At 38.4% G+C, this 22,043-nt stretch overlaps 3 protein-coding genes across 3 annotated transcripts; 1 reads left to right on the forward strand and 2 right to left on the reverse strand.

The window, feature by feature from the left end:
• Nucleotides 1-615: 615 nt before the first annotated feature.
• On the reverse strand, nucleotides 616-3,622 carry LOC134674926 (actin-related protein 2/3 complex subunit 4). Its single transcript, XM_063533086.1, has one exon. It carries the CDS (start codon nucleotides 3,515-3,517, stop codon nucleotides 3,011-3,013), a length of 507 nt encoding a protein of 168 aa, XP_063389156.1. The 5' UTR covers nucleotides 3,518-3,622; the 3' UTR covers nucleotides 616-3,010.
• Nucleotides 3,623-4,072: 450 nt separating this feature from the next.
• Nucleotides 4,073-11,885, forward strand: LOC134674712 (ras-related protein Rab-35). The gene is made up of 4 exons (XM_063532835.1): nucleotides 4,073-4,301; nucleotides 4,391-4,690; nucleotides 7,931-8,079; nucleotides 8,598-11,885. The coding sequence occupies exons 1-4, from the start codon at nucleotides 4,250-4,252 to the stop codon at nucleotides 8,700-8,702; spliced, it is 606 nt and encodes a 201-aa protein (XP_063388905.1). The 5' UTR covers nucleotides 4,073-4,249; the 3' UTR covers nucleotides 8,703-11,885.
• Nucleotides 11,886-13,774: 1,889 nt separating this feature from the next.
• LOC134674886 (uncharacterized) lies at nucleotides 13,775-21,922 on the reverse strand. Its single transcript, XM_063533041.1, has 7 exons — nucleotides 21,703-21,922; nucleotides 20,621-20,818; nucleotides 19,267-19,463; nucleotides 18,775-18,913; nucleotides 18,254-18,387; nucleotides 16,861-17,403; nucleotides 13,775-14,341 (listed from the first exon to the last, which is right to left on the reverse strand). The coding sequence occupies exons 1-7, from the start codon at nucleotides 21,770-21,772 to the stop codon at nucleotides 13,775-13,777; spliced, it is 1,848 nt and encodes a 615-aa protein (XP_063389111.1). The 5' UTR covers nucleotides 21,773-21,922.
• Between the last annotated feature and the right edge of the window lie 121 nt (nucleotides 21,923-22,043).

The following is a 22,043-nucleotide window of genomic DNA, read 5'->3' on the forward strand; positions in this document are numbered from 1 at the left end:
GGTATGATGGAAAGGGACAAACGATTATTATCGGCTTGTCAACTTTAGTAAGTTTTTGAATAAGGGGGTTAATCTTAAACTATACTTTATAGATGGCGATTAGCACCCCTTGCACAATATCCCTATAACATAATAAGGAAGTTCTTCAATTCGAAGAACTAGCTGCTGAACCAAACATCATTGGTGTGACAAAGGCGCAAAGGATTCGGTGGCTCGGCCATCTTGAGCGAATGGAAGGTGATCGGGCGGTGAAAAGAGCGTTTGAGGGAAAACCGATAGGACGCCGCCCGGTCGGTCGACCTAGGTATCGATGGGCGGATGTGGTGGACGCTGATCTGCGCGAGCTCCGGGTTGAGAACTGGAGAGACACGGCACAGGATCGGGACCAGTGGCGAGCAGTCGTGTTGGAGGCCAAGACACACTTTGGGTCGCTGCGCCAGAGGAGTAAGTAAGTATAATAAGGAAGTATTTACTACAATTACCTACTAAACATGTGTCTTTTCCTGTTTCCGATCAGGAACAATTGTAAATTTACATACAATTAGCCGTTTATAAATGATAAAATTCGCCCAGGAAAATGATGCTTGCTAGCAGTCATGGAATAAAAAAATCTAGTTACAAATACATAACTTGTTTTATTGATTTCCAAGTCAAGAAAAATAATACATGATAAAACTATTTAAATGAAATGAAACTTACACTAGCTTTCTGACCTTATGTTACAAATAATGATAACAAAACGAAATAAACAACATATAGTCATAGTATATTTTTAAATTATAAAACTTAGCATCGAAAAGTTATACTTAAAATTCATTAATTTATTGCTCTTTATATTTTAAAATGTTTTCATATTGGCAACTTCAGTGTGTAAATGATTCATGAATATCATTGATTTTTTTAATGTGACCATGCAAGGTTCATATATTATATACCTAATGTGCTTAATCTCAAGCAAACGTGTGCACACATTCACTAGATGTGACGTTATCTATGAAAAGGGACCTTATTGTCGATGGCGCTTACGCCATTATTTACGATGCTCCGATATAAATACAATGCGGCGCGACGCCGTGCTGCGTAAGCGCCATCTACAATAAGGTTCCTTTTCATAGAAAATGCACCAGATCTGAATGGGCCTTTATTTTGTTTATCCTTGCTTTGAACAAGTTGTGTGTTCTCTTGTTATATCCAGTTATATTCTTAACTAAAAATATACTTTTAAAATGTTAGTGCATGTGACGAGACCAAAGTTATCCTGAAAACTGGCCGTATAGTTTATATTATAACATTTATATACCAGAATGTTCTTATTCCTTTGAACACCACGCCTATAGTGCGCGGCGCATCATTGTGAACCTTGTTAGAATGCAGAAAGGTTGATTTTGGGCTGTAGCCACGCATGTCAGTTGACGTCTTTGGTGATCAAGGGATTAATAATTAGCCGGGCCCACACAGAGCAAGCATACGCGCGTATGGACCCGGCTACTTTTGTAATGTTCAACAAGGAGCCATTGATTTGCTAACATAATATACAATTATAATAAAATCCTATAAAATGCCTTAGATTAGGAATGAGTAGCATCACAAAGTTGGGAAAGCAAGTTACTGAATAAACTTATTTTTTATTTATATTAATACCATTATTTTAAGCACTGGTTATAATCCTATGTTTGTGTTATACCTGTTGCTTTCTCTTTCTATTTGTAAGAAAAAGACAAAAAAATTATGACGTAAGTATATGTATACAGCAAAACCCTGTGGAACCAAACTTATTAGAGGAAGAGATCAAAGCTTAATTTAATATTTTATAAGTATGAAAAAAAATAACAAATTAAAGTTGGACATTAAAATACCAAGCCAAGATAGGCTAAAACATGACTGGCAGTACTGGCACTAAGTTCTCCCATCACAATACTTTTAAATGCTTGTGTTTATGATAGCTATACAATATTATATTTCTTCTAAAGTATTTAAGCACTTGTAAGCCAATAATGTATATTAAAAAAACTGCGGCACATGAGAGGTTAAACTCTCCTCAACCTTTCAGCCAGACAAGCTTACTTGGGCTAGTAATTATTTAACTCCAAATAATTTAGATAAAAGCAAAGTAATATAAATTCAAGTTAAATTGGCACAGATAATTTTTGCTAAAAATAAATACGGATAACTGGTGGTATCACTCCCGTTTGCCTTTGTTTGTTTTCAAGTAATAAAACAAATGCATCCTATAGGTTATGGGCCTCACTGACAACTAGGTATACTATAAGTCATGGGTGTCACCAGCCATTATACCATTACAACCAGGGAAAAAGAGTAGGAAAAGATAAAACATATCATTCTGCATTTTGCAATGCTTTTTTCTTTTATAGTTTTGGTACCTTTCAAACTACAAGGCTACTAAAGTCTTCCAGAGTTTAATAGCCTTCTGCAAGCCTATTATGGATCGCTTTATCCACATTTATCCATGTGATAAAACAACTGTCACTTTTTAACTCTGTGGAATAGAAAGAGACGGACACCGTTTTATCACGATGTCATGTAGACAAATACGACCATCATATCCGTACTAGTGTACTTTGATACCTATCAAGCAACGGAACACAATGCTCATATGCAGTGGAATATAATCTTGCTGACCTAATATTACAGGGTTCTATGTTACATTTTCAAGATAGTTGAAATTCAACTTAATTGACAATGTTCAATTTTCAGTTAGATAAAAGTGAAACAGAACCCGGTAATATTGGACCAGCAATATATTGGGCAAAAAGGCATTATTTAGACTTTACCAAACATTATCTACATGCATTAAACCCACAGAGCTTTGCTTGTCATGTAACATAAATTGTATATAAATTAAGAATCACATCAGTCACTAAATTATCAAGTACCAAGTGCACCACAATAAGGCTTGTGCCTCACCCACATTTGAGCTTAACGGTAGAAGGGTGGGAACTAAGCTTGGGGCTTTGGCAGCCTCATCATAGTCTATACCAGTATAATCCACTTAGAAACGCTTCAAAAACTCCTCGGAACAAATACGTGCGCGAGCGTTAACCGCCAGTTTCATTTCACTGATTTCCTTATCAATTTCTTCCATGAAATATATAACGAAATCCACTAATTTGTGCTTGAACATCTGTTCCGTGTGGAAGTTGGTGATCAGGAAGCTGATGTTGTACCCGTCGACGGGTTTCCGCCTCAAAACGATGAAGTTCTCTGCGCGCATCATCATGAAACGCATGAACTTTTTACACAAGATCTTCTCAATCTCATCGGCCTGTTTGATCATAATACTCACTCTAATAGAGTTTATGGAGGACTCTATTAGCACTTTCTCGTTGGCATTACGAGATATGACGACGGGATTCAGCAAGAGTTCTTTACTCGTTCTAACCTCGACCTCGGGCTTGTTGTATCGCTCCACGACCTGCGATGAGAAATGCTCTAAACACATCGCGGCAGTTAGTGTATGGCGCACGGCCGTTAGATATGGTTTCAGAGTCGCCGACATTGCTATATTTTCACTAAAAATGGCAGAGTACCACACCTAAGTTAAAGCTAAACTTTTATCTATAAATTCTGACAATCTGACAGCTTAATTGACTCACCCCCCTTGACGAAATCGTAAATATTTGTCATAAATAAGCACCATTTGCATCTCTTTCACACTTACAATATTTCACGCAGCACTAGCGCCAAATGACAACTAACTTCATTAGTCCCAAACTTTTTTTCATCGATAGATTCTAGTAGTTTGAGACTCATTTAAGACTGTACTACACGGCTGGCATTCAGACTACCGCACCGCACGCGACCTTGGTGCGTTAGTCTGTTACGGCTTTAAAGTGATGACAAACTATCGCACGGCACCGCGACCTTGGTGCGTCGCACCTTGGTCGCACCCATGTCGCACCCATAAGTGAGAGCGAGAAAGAGATATCTGTTTCTCGCTCTCACTTATGGGTGCGGCGCACGAACGTCGTGGTGCGGTGCGATAGTGTGTTATGGCCTTTACATGCAAGTATTGCCATAAATCAGTAATGTCATATAATTTTCCTAATGGTAATGACACTGAAATTAAAAAAGATAATAATGGCGGACGTATTGTAAAGTGACGCAAACGTAACGTCCTACGGCATGCGTTTTATTAATATTTTCAGAGTTCAAGTTGTGTTAAATCGTTTTTTAACGTCATTAGTGAACACATGACCATTTAGAGAGTTGTCGGCAGTACACCCGAACAATGGCGCGCGAGTTTGATCATCTTTTTAAACTGCTGATTATCGGTGACAGTGGTGAGTGGGCGAGGCCTCGTCAGTAACCGATTTTCCGTGTGATTTTGTGGTAATTTATGGCTCATAGCAATGATGGTGATGTGTTGCAGGTGTGGGTAAGAGCTGTCTACTCCTGCGGTTCGCCGACAACACGTTTTCGGGTAGCTACATTACGACGATAGGCGTCGATTTCAAAATAAGAACCCTAGAACTTAACGGAGAGCGAGTGAAGCTGCAGATATGGGACACAGCAGGGCAGGAGCGGTTCAGAACGATAACCAGCACGTATTATCGAGGCACTCACGGCGTCATCGTCGTGTACGATGTCACCAATGGAGAGTCCTTCGCGAACGTCAAGCGGTGGCTGCATGAGATTGAACAGAATTGTGATGTAGTGAACAAAGTCTTAGGTGAGTACTAACAAATGCTATAACATTATGTGGCCGCGGCTTCTCTTTTCCTCAATTCATAAGACCTTCACCTCTAACCTCTAGGAGGCCTCAAACGAGGTGTTGTTTACGTATTCCGCCCCCTAAACAAGTTGTATCTTATTGGAATTTGCCTTGACTAATATTTGAACCATTAATCCTGCATTAACTTTGATATAAGTGTCAAACAAAATTTGATATCATGCAAAATAGTTGATTTTATCTCATAAGATTACTAAGATTAGTTCCATACTAACTCGTGGAGCGCCCTACTCTCACATGTGTGCTGGTAACTAGTGAAGGAGTTCCATACTATGGTAATTCTGGGGCACTCCACGGGTTAAAGTTTCACTTTGCATTGAACCTATGGCTGATGTTCAGAAGCTACTTTTATACCAAATAAGCTTTGATTAAAAAAATATAATTGAAATAACTTTCATACCATTATCTTTTTAAACTTTAAAACCAAAACAAATTTAAATGCCGACCTATCCTTATTACCATATCAGTGTTGTGCCAGAGATGATACATCAATAAGTTATGCTACTTGAACAGTGTTAGTAATCTAATTACTTATTTCCTTTACCAGTAGCACTGGTTTACTGGTGACTCACTGGTGATACCATGTTCAATATGCCTATAGAGGTCAATAAATGTTTTATCTTATATGAATGTACATGTCTAACCTTTGTCTGGGTGTGTAGTTGAAGTTATATGAAATGGTATTTTCTAGTATCTGTGGTTCATTTGTAAAGAAGTTCATATGAAGGTTTTTTAGCTAGTCATGTTTTTAGGGTTCCGTATCCAAAGGGTAAAACGGGACCCAAGTTCGCTGTCCGTCCGTCCGTCCGTCTGTCTGTCTGTCACCAGGCTGTATCTCACGAACCGTGAAAGCTAGACAGTTGAAATTTTCACTGATGATGTATTTCTGTTGCCGCTATTTCAACTGTCTAGCTATCACGGTTCGTGAGATACAGCCTGGTGACAGACGGACGGACGGACGGACGGACAGCGAAGTCTTAGTAATAGGGTCCCGTTTTACCCTTTGGGTACGGAACCCTAAAAACAGAATAAAATAAAGATTTAAATGGGGCTACCATACAACAAACGTGATTTTTGACCAAAGTTAAGCAACGTCGGGAGTGGTCAGTACTTGGATGGGTGACCATTCTTTTTTTGCTTTTTTTTTGTTTTTTTTTTTGCATTATGGTACGGAACCCTTCGTGCGCGAGTCCGACTCGCACTTGCCCGGTTTTTTTTAACTGCTGAAGTGCACAAATTAGATTTGAACTGTACAATTTTTTATCAGCTGATTATGAGAAGCTGTGTGTATATTTCCTATTTTGGGTATCTGTTATCTGGAGCATAATATAAACATTATCAGCAATTTGCCTTTTTTGACTATGACTCATTTGCCCAGTTTCCAGTTATGATGAAATTGTTATTGGGTCTCTAGATCACTACTATTAGAAGTATTTGAACAAATCAAAATTATTTTTCAGAAAATATTTTCTAGATTAGCTAAGGAGATTACTCGAAAGTTTTATTACAAAATTTGCAGCTAGTTATAGCATTATTAATAAACACATTACTGGCCCGAATTAGCTATGAATTGTTTGTCTTTATCTCTCATTTTAACTTATATATGTACGAAAGGGAAAAGAACATAATTTAAGGCCTGTAAGGCCTAGTTTTATGAATAAGGGGGTTAGAATCCCAGCCATTCATAGAGTCTTATCATTTCTGCATCCTAAAACTATAAATAAAAGCTCTTATCTTTGTTACTGAGGGCAAAACTAAATTACTGGTTTGAAATTCCAATTGATAATAAAATTAGTCATGGCAATTGCCATGTTATTGTGTGCCCTGATAAGTCTGTAAACCAGTTTTTAATACCACTCAAGCTGTGCTAGTGTTTTTGCCCACAGAGTTCAATCCCTTTCCTCCACTTTCATCATCATCATCATTTCAGCCTATATACGTGCGTGAGAGGGCTTGGGCTATAGTCCTCACGCTAGCCCAATGCGGATTGGGGACTTCACATACACCTTTGAATTTCTTCGCAGATGTATGCAGGTTTCCTCACGATGTTTTCCTTCACTGAAAAGCTAGTGGTAAATATCAAATGATATTTCGTACATAAGTTCCGAAAAACTCATTGGTACGAGCCAGGGTTTGAACCCGCGACCTCCGGATTGAAAGTCAGGCGTCAATCCGGAGGTCGCGGGTTCAAAATTTGATGTTGTCTTCTAGCAAAGAGGATTTATCCTCTAAAAGTTGTCATTTAAATTATTTTAAATGATGGCATTGATGGCTATTCTTTTTGAGAGAAAGTTTCAATTTTATTGACAGGTTTTTGTGGATTGGATTTTTTTCTCTGAATGACATCTAATTGGTTTTTAGGGTTCCGTACCCAAAGGGTAAAACGGGACCGGGACAGTTGAAATTTTCACAGTTGATGTATTTCTGTTGCCGCTATAACAACAAATACTAAAAACAGAATAAAATAAAGATTTAAGTGGGGCTCCCATACAGCAAACGTGATTTTTGACCAAAGTTAAGCAACGTCGGGCGTGGTCAGTACTTGGATGGGTGACCGTTTTCTTTTGCATTTTTTTCCGTTTTTTTTTTTGCTTTATGGTACGGAACCCTTCGTGCGCGAGTCCGACTCGCACTTGCCCGGTTTTTTAGTTTAGGCTTGATGGGTAATAGACAGATATACCATTCATTTTGATAAATTATTACAACACACTAACATCGTATAACTGTACAGACAGATCTCATAAGGTTGATTACCATAAACAATTAAAAGCGAACTACTTTCATTAACCAAAAACAAAACCCAACTGACCATGGTAAACGGGTCAACATTTATTTTTCTTATTATGTAAGCAGTGTTCATGTAATTGGCAAGATTACAAATTCAGTTGAAATAAGTAGAACAATTTGATGATTGCTTACTTGTTTTTACATGTTTTTCATTTTTTATAAGTCTGTTATAAACTATTGGAGCATTCTACAAAACTTTTATTACTGATACACACTTGGAAGGTATTTTAAATAAATATTAGCTAAATGAAAATACTGAAAATTAAGCCTTTTTTTTTTTCATTTAACCTACACATTCTTGACTATTGAAGAATATCTTGTCAGGTGTTTATGAATGATCTGCTAACTGCTTTGACAATGGTGCCTAACCACGAATATACTCTACCTTTACAGTTGGAAACAAGAATGATTGTCCGTCACGGAAAGTGGTGGTGACGGAGGACGCTCAGAGGTTCGCCAGCCAGATGAACATACCCCTGTTCGAGACTAGTGCAAAAGAGAATATCAATGTGGAGGAGATGTTTCTCACTATCACAAAAATGGTAAGTGTAATATTGGACAATACACATTTGAGATTGAAAGAAAAAAAGCTTTATTGCACTATATGAGAGTTAGGATGCCGTGCTAACACCACGTTTAGGGTTTGCACGACGGATCCGAAATGTATGGGAAGATCCGCGGATCCGGATCCAGATCCGGATAATTTCATACATTTCGGATCCGGATTGCATATCCTAACCACGTTATGCCGAGTATACATACTGGGCCTATGTAGGCCATTCTTAGGGATGCAGCTATAAGGAGAGATAGCAATATTGCTGGCTCCGTCTAACGCAGAACCGAGTCCCTTAGATTTGACTATGTTGGCCCTATGTATGCATTCGGCATTATGAATTATCTATTTAGATGCTCCGTGTTGAACTTCAACTCATATCAGATATAAGGTGTAAGGTTTTCGAATATATAAACTGTTTGAGTTTGTATTTTTAGTTACTCGCGCGACATGTTTAAGTTTAGTAATTTTATTGTTTATTAACCAACTTTGCATTATCAATTCCAGGTACTAAGATCAAAGCTCGAAATGAAGGAGAGACAAAACGTCACATCAAACGACACAGTCAACCTGAAGAATAGCCGCAGCAAAAACAAGAAGAAGTGTTGCTAGTGGTGAAATAGGGCACAGTGCCGGACACTAACGCTATGCTCAAATGTGTGTTGCACAACCCTAGCGGGACCTCGGACTGCAATAAGCCAGCTTCACACTCGTGCGCGAATCGCGGCGCGAAGTCGTGAACGCGAGTGTCGAGTCGAGTTCGCAGATTCGCGCAAGAGTGTGGAGGGGGCTATACAAGTGTTTCATTAGTGTCAGAGAATATTTTCCTATTAGGAAAACAGTCATACTGTCCAGTCGCTGGTGCTAGGAACATGAACTATGGATTTGTTCGAAACCCGTTTTCAATATTTTGAAAAAGGTTTAACTCTGTTCTCTCGTAAACGGACTTGATTGGGCAGTTTGGACATCATGAAGGGTAATTTATAAACGTGTACTGCATTTTTAATGCATGTTATAAAATGTTGATCTCTATTTGAAATTTTGTCGCAATTGAGTCGAAAGTTTATCATTCATTTTGGGATAATTATGGCCTGCAGACAGCACAATAGATTTTTGCATACTTTTCATTGCCACATATTTACATAAAGATATATAACAATTGTAAGCTAATTAATTTTCAATTATTATTTGTACTACTGGGACACCAAATGCATAAAACAGTGAATTCAAATCTCGTAAAGAGAATGATTCCATGGACAAGATTCTACTTTATATTATCTTTGATCAAGATCAACAATCTCTACAATATGAATGCATCTTGATATATTGTAGAGAATTGTTATGTATGAAAGCCAAGACTGAGCAAGATATTTAAAAATGTTGGCAGAAATATAGTTGTTTTATTGCCTACAGTATGAAATTTAAATAGGCCTGTCAGTGGAAAAGCACTTAAAATCTGTCAGGATTAAATTCTATGGACACTGTGCAACAAGTTTGTATATCATTGTCAATATGTGGTTATTTTTCATTATGCTGGGTTGACACATGTGCACAGGGAGCGAGCATGTATATGGAAACATTGACTCCAAAAATTACATTAGGCTATTATGAATGCATAGGTGTGTTTGTACTCCCAATATCTTTATGTGGCGGAGTGTGTATGATATGGAAATGTTGCATAGAATATATAAATGTATACCATTAATTTAATTTTTACTAAGGTCTATTTTGAGGGCAGGCATCGTTTGGTTTCATCACATGATTTTTTCATGGCTCAGTCACTTTTCAATGCAGTATGTTTATTAAGATGATATTTGTACGTAAATTTTGGCCTATGTTAAACAGTAGAAACAATTTTGCCGAGCACAAAATATAATAATTGGGGCATTATCTATGAAAAGAGATCTTATTGTGGATGGCGCTTACGCCGCACAGCTGCATGCGGCATTGTATTTCTATCGGAGCATCGTTAATAATGGCGTAAGCGCCATCGACAATAAGGTCCCTTTTCATAGATAACGTCACAATTGAACGGCTAGTATAATTTGATGACCAATTGCCATTTTATGCATATAGCCGAAATTGTATTTTAATTAAATGAATGCTGTTATAATCAGATATAAAAATAGCAGAATATGATATGCGGGGAATTTATTGTGGAAATGGAAATATCAACTGTGCGTATTTCCTGGCCAAACGTTTTACAGGAAATGGCGAACTGTGATTGGGCCATATCGGAACGAATAAGGATAATTTTAAAGTAAATTAAACAATTGGAAAATGTATTATTATGATTATTTAACTAATGGTGCGATATTCAAGTGTTGGTACTGAATGACCAATTCATTTTGGGCCTTTTAGGGGCTATATTAACCACATCTTTTACTTTTAAAAAGTAACTTTATTAACTCATGGCTGAAACGGTACACACATTTGCCGATCACATTTTAAAAGTATATTTTATTTTTGTTTGTCCTTTAGTCATATATATTTTAATATTTACATATCACTGTAAATATTGGCAAAGATATTTTCAATGCCAAATTTTTCGTATTCTGTTTGGTTGACAACGATTAAGTTGTTCATAACTAATTAAATAACATTTAGAATACTCACAAAGCTCTGTGAAGTTAATGCAAGTTTGTAAAAACGTTTACCGTAATGAAAACATAACGACAAGTTGTCTATCATATTAGAGAAAGTGGGATTCAGTAACTAAATAGAAAACTAAATTTCATCGTCATGCATCAAAATATATATAAGTATGTACTACTATTTGAGATAATACTTTATCCTTTGTCCCTGACAGACAAACGTCAATCAAACATCTGTTATTTTGATACGATTTAATGACTTACGTATCAGGTGTAAATGTATCCAAATGGCTGAAAAGGCAAATGGTTAGAGTCCGTCTATGCTATTGTTATTATTGGGTTGTTATGGCTCTTTGAGTGACGCATCGACCAGTATTTTATCTAATTCTATTGTGACGGCCCTTTAAAGTTCATTAGAGTTAGAAGAAGAAAAGTCTGCAGCGATTTTGATAGCTCACGCAGTGCAAGTGTCATTTTAAACATCAAACTTTTATGAAATGATTACGTATAAATAACAATTGCACTTCATGGGCTATCAAAATCGCTGCAGACTTCGTCTAACTCTACTAATGACCGTTGCATCTATACTGCAAAACGTAATTCAAGACCAAAAAAAGTGAGACAATGTTGCCATTGCAATAATTTGTTTCTAAAATTGTAAATTCCTTTTGATAAATAATCACGCTAAGATAATTTATTCATTAGTAATTTTACTCCTACTATTTAAAAAAGTACTTTTATTTATTTATTTGTACATAAATACAAGACGCGCTAGTAAAAAAGTGGCAACATTTCTTACTTTTTTTGGTCTTGAATTACGTTTTGCAGATTAGAAAATTACAGATTCTTCCGTGTATGCTAACTTTGCACTGGCTTGAATAGAACGAAGATAAGAGTCATTATAAACGTCAAATTTTCATATAAATTTGACATGGATATTACCACACCATCACATTGCAAATGCTATGCAGAGTTAGCTTGGTCGGACTCTAAACTTCTTAAATTATCTGTCGGGATCAAAGTGAATGAGAAGGTAATTTTGTGAAATTTTTTAGTCAAGCAGTACCTATTGCAAATTCCATTTATTTATTTATTAAAAACTCCGATCAGGAACCCATTGGAAAACATGGATTGATATTTTTGTAATATATTAGGTATAATTTTTATCATTTATGAATTTATAAACAATTATTTAACCAAATTTGGGGAATTTTATTCCTAAGCCCGTCATTTAAACGAAGAACTTGGTTTGTTGATGGATGCACTCACCGAAAAAGTATAAAATAAATATTGAAGCAATACTAAAATGCATGTCTATGATTTCCGAATGAATATAAGGGCGTCCGCTATAGTCTGAATTTTTAGGTATTTAAATAAATGTAAAAAAGAATCTTTACATTTTCGGGTAGTTATAACATTTATTGTTGGTTAACCGACCAATTACGAAACCTCCTGGTTCAGTCTGAACGACTTGACTTTAACCTCTCGTATGCTGTGATTATTTTTTTCTAATATGATCCGCTCCGGCATACCACGGCTTAACTTACATTATTTGATCATGTAATGTTTTCATCTACCCTCAACTGGCTTAAGGAGCCATTTGAGGGTAGATTTTGTTTCATCATCATCATCTCAGCCATAAGACGTCCACTGCTGAACATAGGCCTCCCCCTTTTTTGGGGGGTGAATGCCATAATCGCCACGCTTGGCAGGCGGGTTGGCGATCGCAGTCGAGTACTTACACCGAATTTGAGGGACGCTGCTGCCCGTCCACCGGTGGTTTGAGATTTTGTTTACTTTTATTTAAATACCTAAAGATACAGAGTCTGGCGCGGTTGCACGGAGCGGGTGAGCGGGTTAACTAAAAATAGTACAGATGTAGTGCATAATTATTTTCCACCGTATTTTCACGAAAACTTAACAGCAAGATTTCAGTCAGTCTCGGTACAAAGTACTGACATTGACTGAGCTAGCATGACAAATACGAACGTTGCTGAGGAAATACAATGGAAAACAATTATGCACTACATCTATGAGCGTTGCTAACTGGCGCGAACGCAGCGACGGATTTTACTTACAATGGAACCCGCGTGCAACCGCCCAAGAACTGCTTCCGCCACGCGACGCGGACGTCTAATGCCTGCCGGGCTAGCACATGATTAGTGAGACAGTATCTCGCCCGCGAGATAGACTACTCGTCCCTCTTTAATTAATAAGAGACAGGTAGTCTATCTCGCGGGCGAGATGTCGCGCCCACCCTGTGCTACGCCTACTGATTTTCATAATTTTTTAATCACAATCAGATTTTATGATACTAAACAACATAGGTCTCATAACTTAATGAGTCATAACGCTTATAAGTCACATGACATATGTTAGTCTGTTCGAGATCCTGAAAACGGTGAAAAATAGAGATAATACACTTAAAAATACGTGTGATACCTCATTGGATTCGTCATGATGCCTAGAAAAATGTATTCGAAGCGTGTATTAGCACACAAAAAATATCAAAAGTAATAAACAAAAAGGGAGGGGGGGAGTAGTTATTTTTTATTTCCCCCACATCAGTATTGCCGTATATTTCGGTCAGTATCTCTAAAAAGTTGAGGTATTTATGTTAGCTGTACCTAAAACAAATGCCAAATTGGTTTAATTCATAGATAATAATGAAATATGTTTGATTACTTTAACAATTATCATTCCGTTTAGTGGTTTGCTATTGTATGTGTCCAGTTCAGTACTCACGTTTATTTAACAAGTGTTTGTACCAGCATTTTATTTGTTTTTAAACTGTAAATAGACAATATATTTTGCCCATAGTAACTAAGCGTTTTATTTGTACGTACCAACTACTACGAAGCCGTACAACGCCATCTACATTAGTTATCAAATTCGAAACACGAATTTATCTTTAGTTTACAAATCTAAATAATTAAATCAATAAATGCTGGCCGTAGTTTGCGGTTTTTGAACGCATTATATAGGGTTTATGATATGTAGATAAATAATAATTATTGAGAAATATTAAATAAGATTGAATAACAACAAACTATCCCGGGGTGTAAACTTTTAATTGAATAATCTCTGCCGTTATTTTTTGGGTCCGTACCCAACGACAATAGCCTCCTCGTCGGGAATATTATTATTATTATATGCATCTAACTTGCCCTTATCCGAAAGCTTTTTAAATTTTTTGACGGGCTTAGCTGTTTCAGATTCTACTGACATGTCACTAACTGCTTCGTTTGCATTCAAGTCGCCAGCATCGTTATCAGAGACTCCACTATCAGCCACTTTTACATCATTGCCGGGTATTATGACATTGTCACTAGGGCCGTCTCCAACTTCCATGTCCATTCCTGTTTGGTCATCATTAACGTCATTACCGATCGCTTCTTGGTCATCGCCTTCTATTTTAACATCGTTGCCGGGTATTACAATATGGTCTCCGTCATTACCAGGAGTGTTAACAGGAGGACATCCATTGCCATTATTAGCTGGTATGTCCTCTCCTTTAAGTTCATCGTAACTGGCACATGTACGGTGTATAACGTTGCCGACTAGGCGCTTCTTGCATTCGTGACTGAACATTCGTTTGATCTTCATCTTGTCTAGATGCGACAGTTCGTCTGAAGGTTCGACTTTCAATCCTGGAAGCTTTAAAAGTAAATAATTATATAATTTTGTTCAGTTTTTCTAAATTTTTAAATAAGGTTTACTTTTTAAAATTTGGAGACCCCAAGTCTCCAAACTTGCTCAAAACGAGGGCCAGTAGGCGGGTTATCTGCAGTTCAGTTCTATACGATTTGTTAAATGTTAATTGTGTCAAAAATATGGCAGTTAACGTTTTTCTAATAGTATTCTGGAGTTTTGTTTCACTTCGTGCATGGTGTAAAATAAATTATTTTTCACCACACAAGCCCGGCAAGACTTACTTTGCACTTCAAAAACTGATAGCAAAGTTGCATTTTATTCACATGTGAGGCAAAGTAATAAAATGCAATTTTTGAGTTGTTTTCTTATGTCCGCTGGTAGAATTGACTTTTAAATGATGATTTTGGATGATGAATATTTAATAACATTCATTTGGATTTGATTTTGTTTGATATTTTACATTTAATAGGTACGTCGCTACGGGGTTGGTGTGGTGAAAAATGTTGTGCTTCACTCGGGGGCAAATTTTGTTTAACCCTCGTGCTTTAAAGTTTAAACCCTCGCAACGCTCACAATTCCATTTTTCGAACCACTCGTTACGCTCGTGGTTCAATTTTGGAATCTGTCGCTTGCTCGGGTATCAATATTAGCACGAGCGGTTAAACAACAACTTTGCCCCCTTGTAAAACAAATAACTATTAATTTCAGTAATCATCTCTTGATGTAGGTACCTACACCATTTGTCAACTATAGATTTTGCTTTGAAAAGATTCTAACTTAATAGATGTTGGGTATATATTTTTTACAGAAAAATAAATAAAGTCTAATATTTGCCCACATTACGTACTGTTGCTACAGTGGTACTAAGTGCTTCTTAGTTTAGAATTTGGGAATTTCAAAATTACCTTGTTTTCGAAATTCCCTTAGTAGCCCCCATTCCCACGGGCGCTTTTACAACGCGCGTTAATAAAGCGTTTGAATGACACAAATGGATACATGTGTATTTATTCACACGACAGCGGTGACGCTTTTTATCAAGCGTTGTTGGATTTAAGGATTTTAAGCGGACGCCTAATGCCTGCCGGGCTAGCACATGATTAGCGTGACAGTATCTCGCCCGCGAGATGACTACTCGTCCCTCTTTAATTAATACAGTTAGAAAAAAAGACAAGTAGTCTATCTCGCGGCGAGATACTGTCGCGCCCACCCATTGCTAGGCCTACTGATTTTCATCATCTTTCAATCACAATCAGATTTCATGATACTAAACACAACGCCATCTACATTAGCTATCAAATTCGAAACACGAATTTGTCGTTATAGTTTCCATATATCTAATTCAATCAAAGAATATTTGCTCCGTATATAAACATCCATGATGAAAATCGTTACTGTGACGTAAAATCATTATTGTAATTTATGTGACTATTACATAAACCACAATAATGTAACGAGCTGAAAGCGACTTTCATAAAAACAGTTACATACACTGCTTTATCTACTGTATTATAAGCTCTATGATGTGTTCGTTTCGTACCGCTTACGACCGTCATTGCGGCATTTGAAATAAATCGAAATGGACGTTATTAATATTAAGCTGGAAACAAATTATCGGACGCGGCTGACGGACGCGGCTTACAGCCGCGACTTATAGGTATCTAGATAATGAATATACACTGAACTGTGCAAACTATCGGAGGTAAGCCGTGGACGTAACCTTGTGCTGACCTTGAGCCTTCGGACGTCCGACAGAAATCTGGCGCGCTGGATGTTCCTGTCAGCCGAAAACGTCCGCATGCAGTAGTATGCACGGGGTGCGGGACGCGTCACTGCGCCAGAAGGACGCGGAATACGCGAAAGCTTGGACGTGCGTACGGTAAAAATGGAGGAAAGAATTATCGAGTGTGTTCGTAACAAGGAATTACTGTATAATCTCAAATTAAAGGATTACAAAAATAAGCGTTGTTGCGCGTCCGCAAGCCACGTCCCGAACACTGTGCACACGTTTATGTCGCGCCCGTCAGCCGCGTCCGATAATTTGTTTCCAGCTTTACGCACAGTCCAACTCCTAGCACAGAATAAATAATAGTTTTAAGCACAGAAGACTCACTCTCTAACAAAACGCGTCTGTTACGTTCAGCACAGATATGGCCGCTAGGTGGCGACAGCGCCACGCGCGGCTTATGGCAAACCCCAAAATTGGGGCCGAACGGATGTACTTTTAGCTATCTGTAGCAAAGCGACGAAATCGCGGAGTGAGACACGCCTGCCCCTAGGCGGATTTCTGCGTTTTCACAGACAAGAAATACGTTCTAACAAAAAAGTTTATCTTAATAATGCTGGCCGTAATTTACGGTTTTTGAACGCATCATACAGGGTTTACGATATGTGTAGAGAGAAATATATTAAGAAATTCCAATAAGATCGAATAACAACAAGCTATCCTGGTGTGTAAACTTTTAATTAAATAATACTGTAGCTCTCTTGCCGATACGTTTAGTGAATCTCGAAGTCAATATTACCATTTTATTAGTATTATTTGCACCTAGCTTGCCTTTACCTGCAAGCTTTTTCATTTCTTTTACGGGCTTATCTGTTTCAGCTTCTACTGACATGTCACTAACTGCTTCGTTTGCATTCACGTCGCCTACTAAAACTTTCCCGTCGCCAGCATCGTTATCAGAGACTCCACTATCAGCCACTTTTACATCATTGCCGGGTATTATGACATTGTCACTAGGGCCGTCTCCAACTTCCATGTCCATTCCTGTTTGGTCATCATTAACGTCATTACCGTTCGCTCCTTGGTCATCGCCTTCTATTTTAACGTCGTTGCCGGGTATTACAATATGGTCTCCGTCATTACCAGGAGTGTTAACAGGAGGACATCCATTGCCATTATTTGCTGGTATGTCCTCTCCTTTAAGTTCGTCGTAACTGGCACATGTACGGTGTATAACGTTGCCGACTAGGCGCTTCTTGCATTCGTGACTGAACATCCTTTTAATCTTCATTTTGTCTAGATGCGACAGTTCGTCTGAAGGCTCTACTTGCAATCCTGGAAGCTTTAGTAAAGTTGAATGTATAATTTTGTTGTTTTTCTAAATTTTTAAATAAGGCTTAGGTACTTTTTTAAATTTGGAGACCCCATGTCTCCAAACTTGCTCAAAACGAGGGCCAGTGGCACTTCATAGTTCTATCCGATTTAATAAATATCAAAAATATGGCGTTAACGTTTTTATAATATTATACTGATGCTTTATTTCGTTTCGTGCATGGTGTGAATTAAATTATTTTAATTTCAGTAATCATCTCTTGATGTAGGCACCTACACCATTGTCAACTATAGATTTTACTTTGAAAAGGTTCTCACTAAATTAATAAATTTTGGGTACATTTTTTTAAATAAATAAAGTCAATTTGCCCACAATACATACGTACTGTTGCTACAGTATTAAGTGCTTCTAATTTAAATGATGTTTGGAAATTTCAAAATTACCCTTACTTTCGAAGTTCCCTTACCCCAATGCACCTTAAGCCCGCTCCACACTCGTGCGCGAAGCCGCGATCGCGAGAGTCGAGTCGAGTTAGCAGAATCCGCGAAATCGACTCCACACTCGCGTTCGCGGCTTCGCGCCGCGATTTTGTTAGGTACAGGAAGGCTGAAAATAGATGTTTACCATAGGCATGATGGTGTGGTTTCCGTTGAGGCTGTACGTAGGCTCGGTCGTAAAAATGCATCACGCTCGGGGTCGTATTCCATCAGGCTGGTGCTGTTCGTCTCCACTAACCTAATAGAGTCTGTTCGGACTTCCTAAAGAGAAGAGTCGTGGAATGTATTGGACCCCATACATTCCACGACTCTTTCCGCACAGACTCTACTTAGGTACAGAAATGTTGAAAATAGATGTTTACCATCGGCATGATGGTGGGGCGCCCGTTGAGGCTGTAGGCTCGGTCGTGGAAGTGCATTACGCTCAGAGGGTCGTACTCCATCAGGCCGGCGTCTTTCGTATCCACTGACAGGATTCGGAACATCGATCTGAACGCTGAAAATTTCATTAGTATTTTAGGCTTGCTATGTTTTGCGCGAAAGAGGGGAGGCCTTTGCCCAGCAGTGGGACACACTAATAGGCTAATTAAAAAAAAAATGTTTTGCGCGTTATCACGCGGGAAGCCGTGCACGCAAAGTGTTACCGTGTCTGCATGAGGGCTTACCGCCCATATGTACCTACCTAAAGATCTAAAATTATTATCTGTCTCTCACGAATGCATTTTCTGCCTCTCTATCTGTCCTGTATGAATGTGAAATAGTGATCAATATTGCTCAAATCACGAAATTGCGGTAGGCGCCATAAGGGTTAAGAATATCCCGTGGCTTCATTCAGTCGTAGCTTAGCACAAATGAAACGGTTTAGAATAGTCTGTTAGAATACCTGGCTGTATGTTCTCCCACATGACCCTGACAAAGAGGTCCCGCTGCGGGTGGGTCACCTCATCGCGAAAACCGAGACCGTGCAGGACCGTGTGCAGAATCTCCCGTGGCTTCAAGCAGTCATATCCTAGCACTATTTTCTGAATACGACAAGAAAACCGATTTATTATACTGTGTAAAACCAGTTAGGTAGATTAGTTAGAGATCTTTATGATTTATACCTACCTATTTGAAAAAAAAAAACCTAGCTCTCCGGAGGCCGGAGTTAGATTCGAATCGCTGTCTTTTAAGTCTTATCTTCCAGCAGAAGTAGCAGCGAAAGAGCTATTATTGTTTGTCCTTGTCACAGTCTCAGATTTATTTATGTATTATGGTGGGCAATAAATAAATTCGACCAATCATAGTGTCGCATTGAGTAGGTATGTTTGTCCCTCACGGAGGCATGCGGAGCACTTCTATGGGATCCTAGCTCCTATTTCAGATTAAAACTTACAATTTCTCCACTGTGGTCAACTCCCGCGTCGTGGACGCACGGCCGCACTCGGTCCGGATTGGTGACGTGCAACCAGCTCCCAACCGGCTCAGTCTCAGTCGGCTTCTCTTTCAACCTCTGTATTTGGGGGCAGAGGTGGCCATCATGGCCTTGAAATTTGTTAAGTGTGTCCATCACGCGTCCCGCTATGCCATCACCTGTTGCGAAATGGGTAGGCTGTAGCCTGGGCTATAACCGCGAAAATCGAAGTTCGCAAATTGCGGGGATTTTTCGCTGTCACTCTAATTACGCCTTCATTGGAGTAAAAGAGAAAGATTTTATTACGAATTTAGGTTTTCGCGGTAGCCGCTCTGGTGACAGACAGACAGACGGACAGTGGAGTCTGGCGTCCACTAGACTCGCCGAGGCGAATCGAATCGAATCGCAATAATTCGCCTCCTATATTTTCTATGCAACTGCGTCCATTGACGAGTAGCTGCGGCGCGCCGATTCGACTCTCCGCGCGTATTGCTCGTCAGGCGAATTCAGTGTTGCCAACTCGGATTTTGAAAAGATGCTAGACTAATGTCTAGATTATGCCAAAATTATGCCAAAGTTTGTTGAAATATGCTAAAATGTCACTTGAAAATACACACTTACAACATTTAAAATAATGTGATGTCTAAAAATATTCATTAAAAACACCGTACTTTGTCAATAGAAAAAGGCGCAAAATTCAAATTTTCTATGGGATGATAAATTGGTAACACCTACTTTTATTAAAATTTGCCGCGTTTGTTCACTAACGGAAATGGCTTAACAGACTATAGTTACGATGGTCACGAGTCTGCTATTGTTTAGCAATATATTAAATAAAATATACATTTATACAGATGGGCAAGCAAATCTTGTCAGTAGAAAAAGGCGCGTAATTCAAATTTTCTATGAGACGATATCCCTTCGCGCCTACATTTTTGAAAATTTGCTGCCTTTTTCTACTGACAAGATCTGCTTGACCAAGTATAGTCCGTCGACGTCCATCCGCCCACAAAAGTCAATATTCATATGAAAATATGAACTACATAAGACGATGGCGCATATTGTTGTTGCCAAGTTGGTAAAAAATTGGTATAGACTAAATTATGCTAAAAATTATGCCAGATGCTAAATGGAAAATTTTGGTTCCGAAGCGAGTGAAATTATGCCAGATCTGGCATCAATTATGCCAAGTTGGCAACACTGGGCGAATTTCTGCGGCTACGCGTTTCGACTCGACTCGGCGAGTCTAGTGGACGCCAGCCTAGCCGGGGTTAGGGTCCCGGTATTTTTTCCTTTGGGTACGGAACCCTAAAAACGAAGCAATAAATTTACTTACCATAAGAATCGCTGTCGATATAGACTTTGATCTCTCCGTTAGGCCATTGAGGCGTTCCCTCGGGCCCCAGCGCCCATTGTGAAGGCAGCAGAGTATTTATGCCAGGCGGCCTTTTAGCTTTCAAGGTTTTTATAAAATCCCGATCTTTATCTCCAATTAATATTTTTTTTCCATTTTCTGATGAATTGCCGAGTGGTACTAAAATAAATAAATATTAAAAGAAAGTAAAACAACAAGTCAACTTAAATCGTAGCTTTAGATAATAGGATACTTGTAGCTGCTTGTAGTAAGGCGACGACCTTCCTACCACGAGGAAATTTAAAGAGGGGATCCGACTGTTGACCTGCCTACCGCGAAAACCAAAATTCGCGTATTGCATATCTTTCTTTTTAGGGTTCCGTACCTAAAAGGTAAAACGGGACCCTATTACTAAGACTTCGCTGTCCGTCCGTCCGTCCGTCCGTCCGTCCGTCCGTCCGTCTTTCTGTCACCAGGCTGTATCTCACGAACCGTGATAGCTAGACAGTTGAAATTTTCACAGGTGATGTAGTTCTGTTGCCGCTATAACAACAAATACTAAAAACAGAATAAAATTATGATTTAAATGGGGCTCCCATACAACAAACGTGATTTTTGACCAAAGTTAAGCAACGTCGGGCGTGGTCAGTACCTACTTGGATGGGTGACCGTTTTTATTATGCATTTTTTTTTCGTTTTTTTTTTCATTATGGTACGGAACCCTTCGTGCGCGAGTCCGACTCGCACTTGCCCGGTTTTTTATCTTCGTTGGAGAATGAAGGTGTTGTGGAGAGGGACAATTTGCGAATTTCGGTTTTCGCGAGGCCCTCTGCCCCATTAGGCAAGAGTAGTATTTTTTTCTGTCGAACCGAATGCTCTTGATGGAACAATACATTTTAATATAAATGTTTTGAATCATGTTTTATTCATGGTATTTATATTAACGGCATCCTTCAATAATGAAAAGATTTACGTATGCATTATAATAAAATCATTGTTTAATGTAAAAGGATCAACCGCTTAATCGCCCACCTAACCCCAATAATTTAAAATAAACAACATACTTAGCTCAATTTGACCATTGCTAGTGTGGTAAAATAAAAATAATATATAAATAGAAAGTCTCCACAACATAGTCACAGTTTACGACCTATTCGATTCAAGTAGATTTCACTACTTCTCAATGTTGTTGCGAAATAAAATTTTAATGTTGGTTTCCATTTCGTAATCGCATGATTCGCAAGGCAAGTTTATTTTGCATACTTTTATTCGACCCATTCCGACCTTTCTAATACAGAATTTAACAACATCTCATAAAATACCAAAAGGACTTGGAAATATATTAATCACACTTTTATTATACGTAGGTATGTTGAAATACTGTGTTAACCGCATAGAAACTTTA

Source organism: Cydia fagiglandana, chromosome 20 (genome assembly GCF_963556715.1).
Source record: "Cydia fagiglandana chromosome 20, ilCydFagi1.1, whole genome shotgun sequence".
Lineage (NCBI taxonomy): Eukaryota > Metazoa > Arthropoda > Insecta > Lepidoptera > Tortricidae > Cydia > Cydia fagiglandana.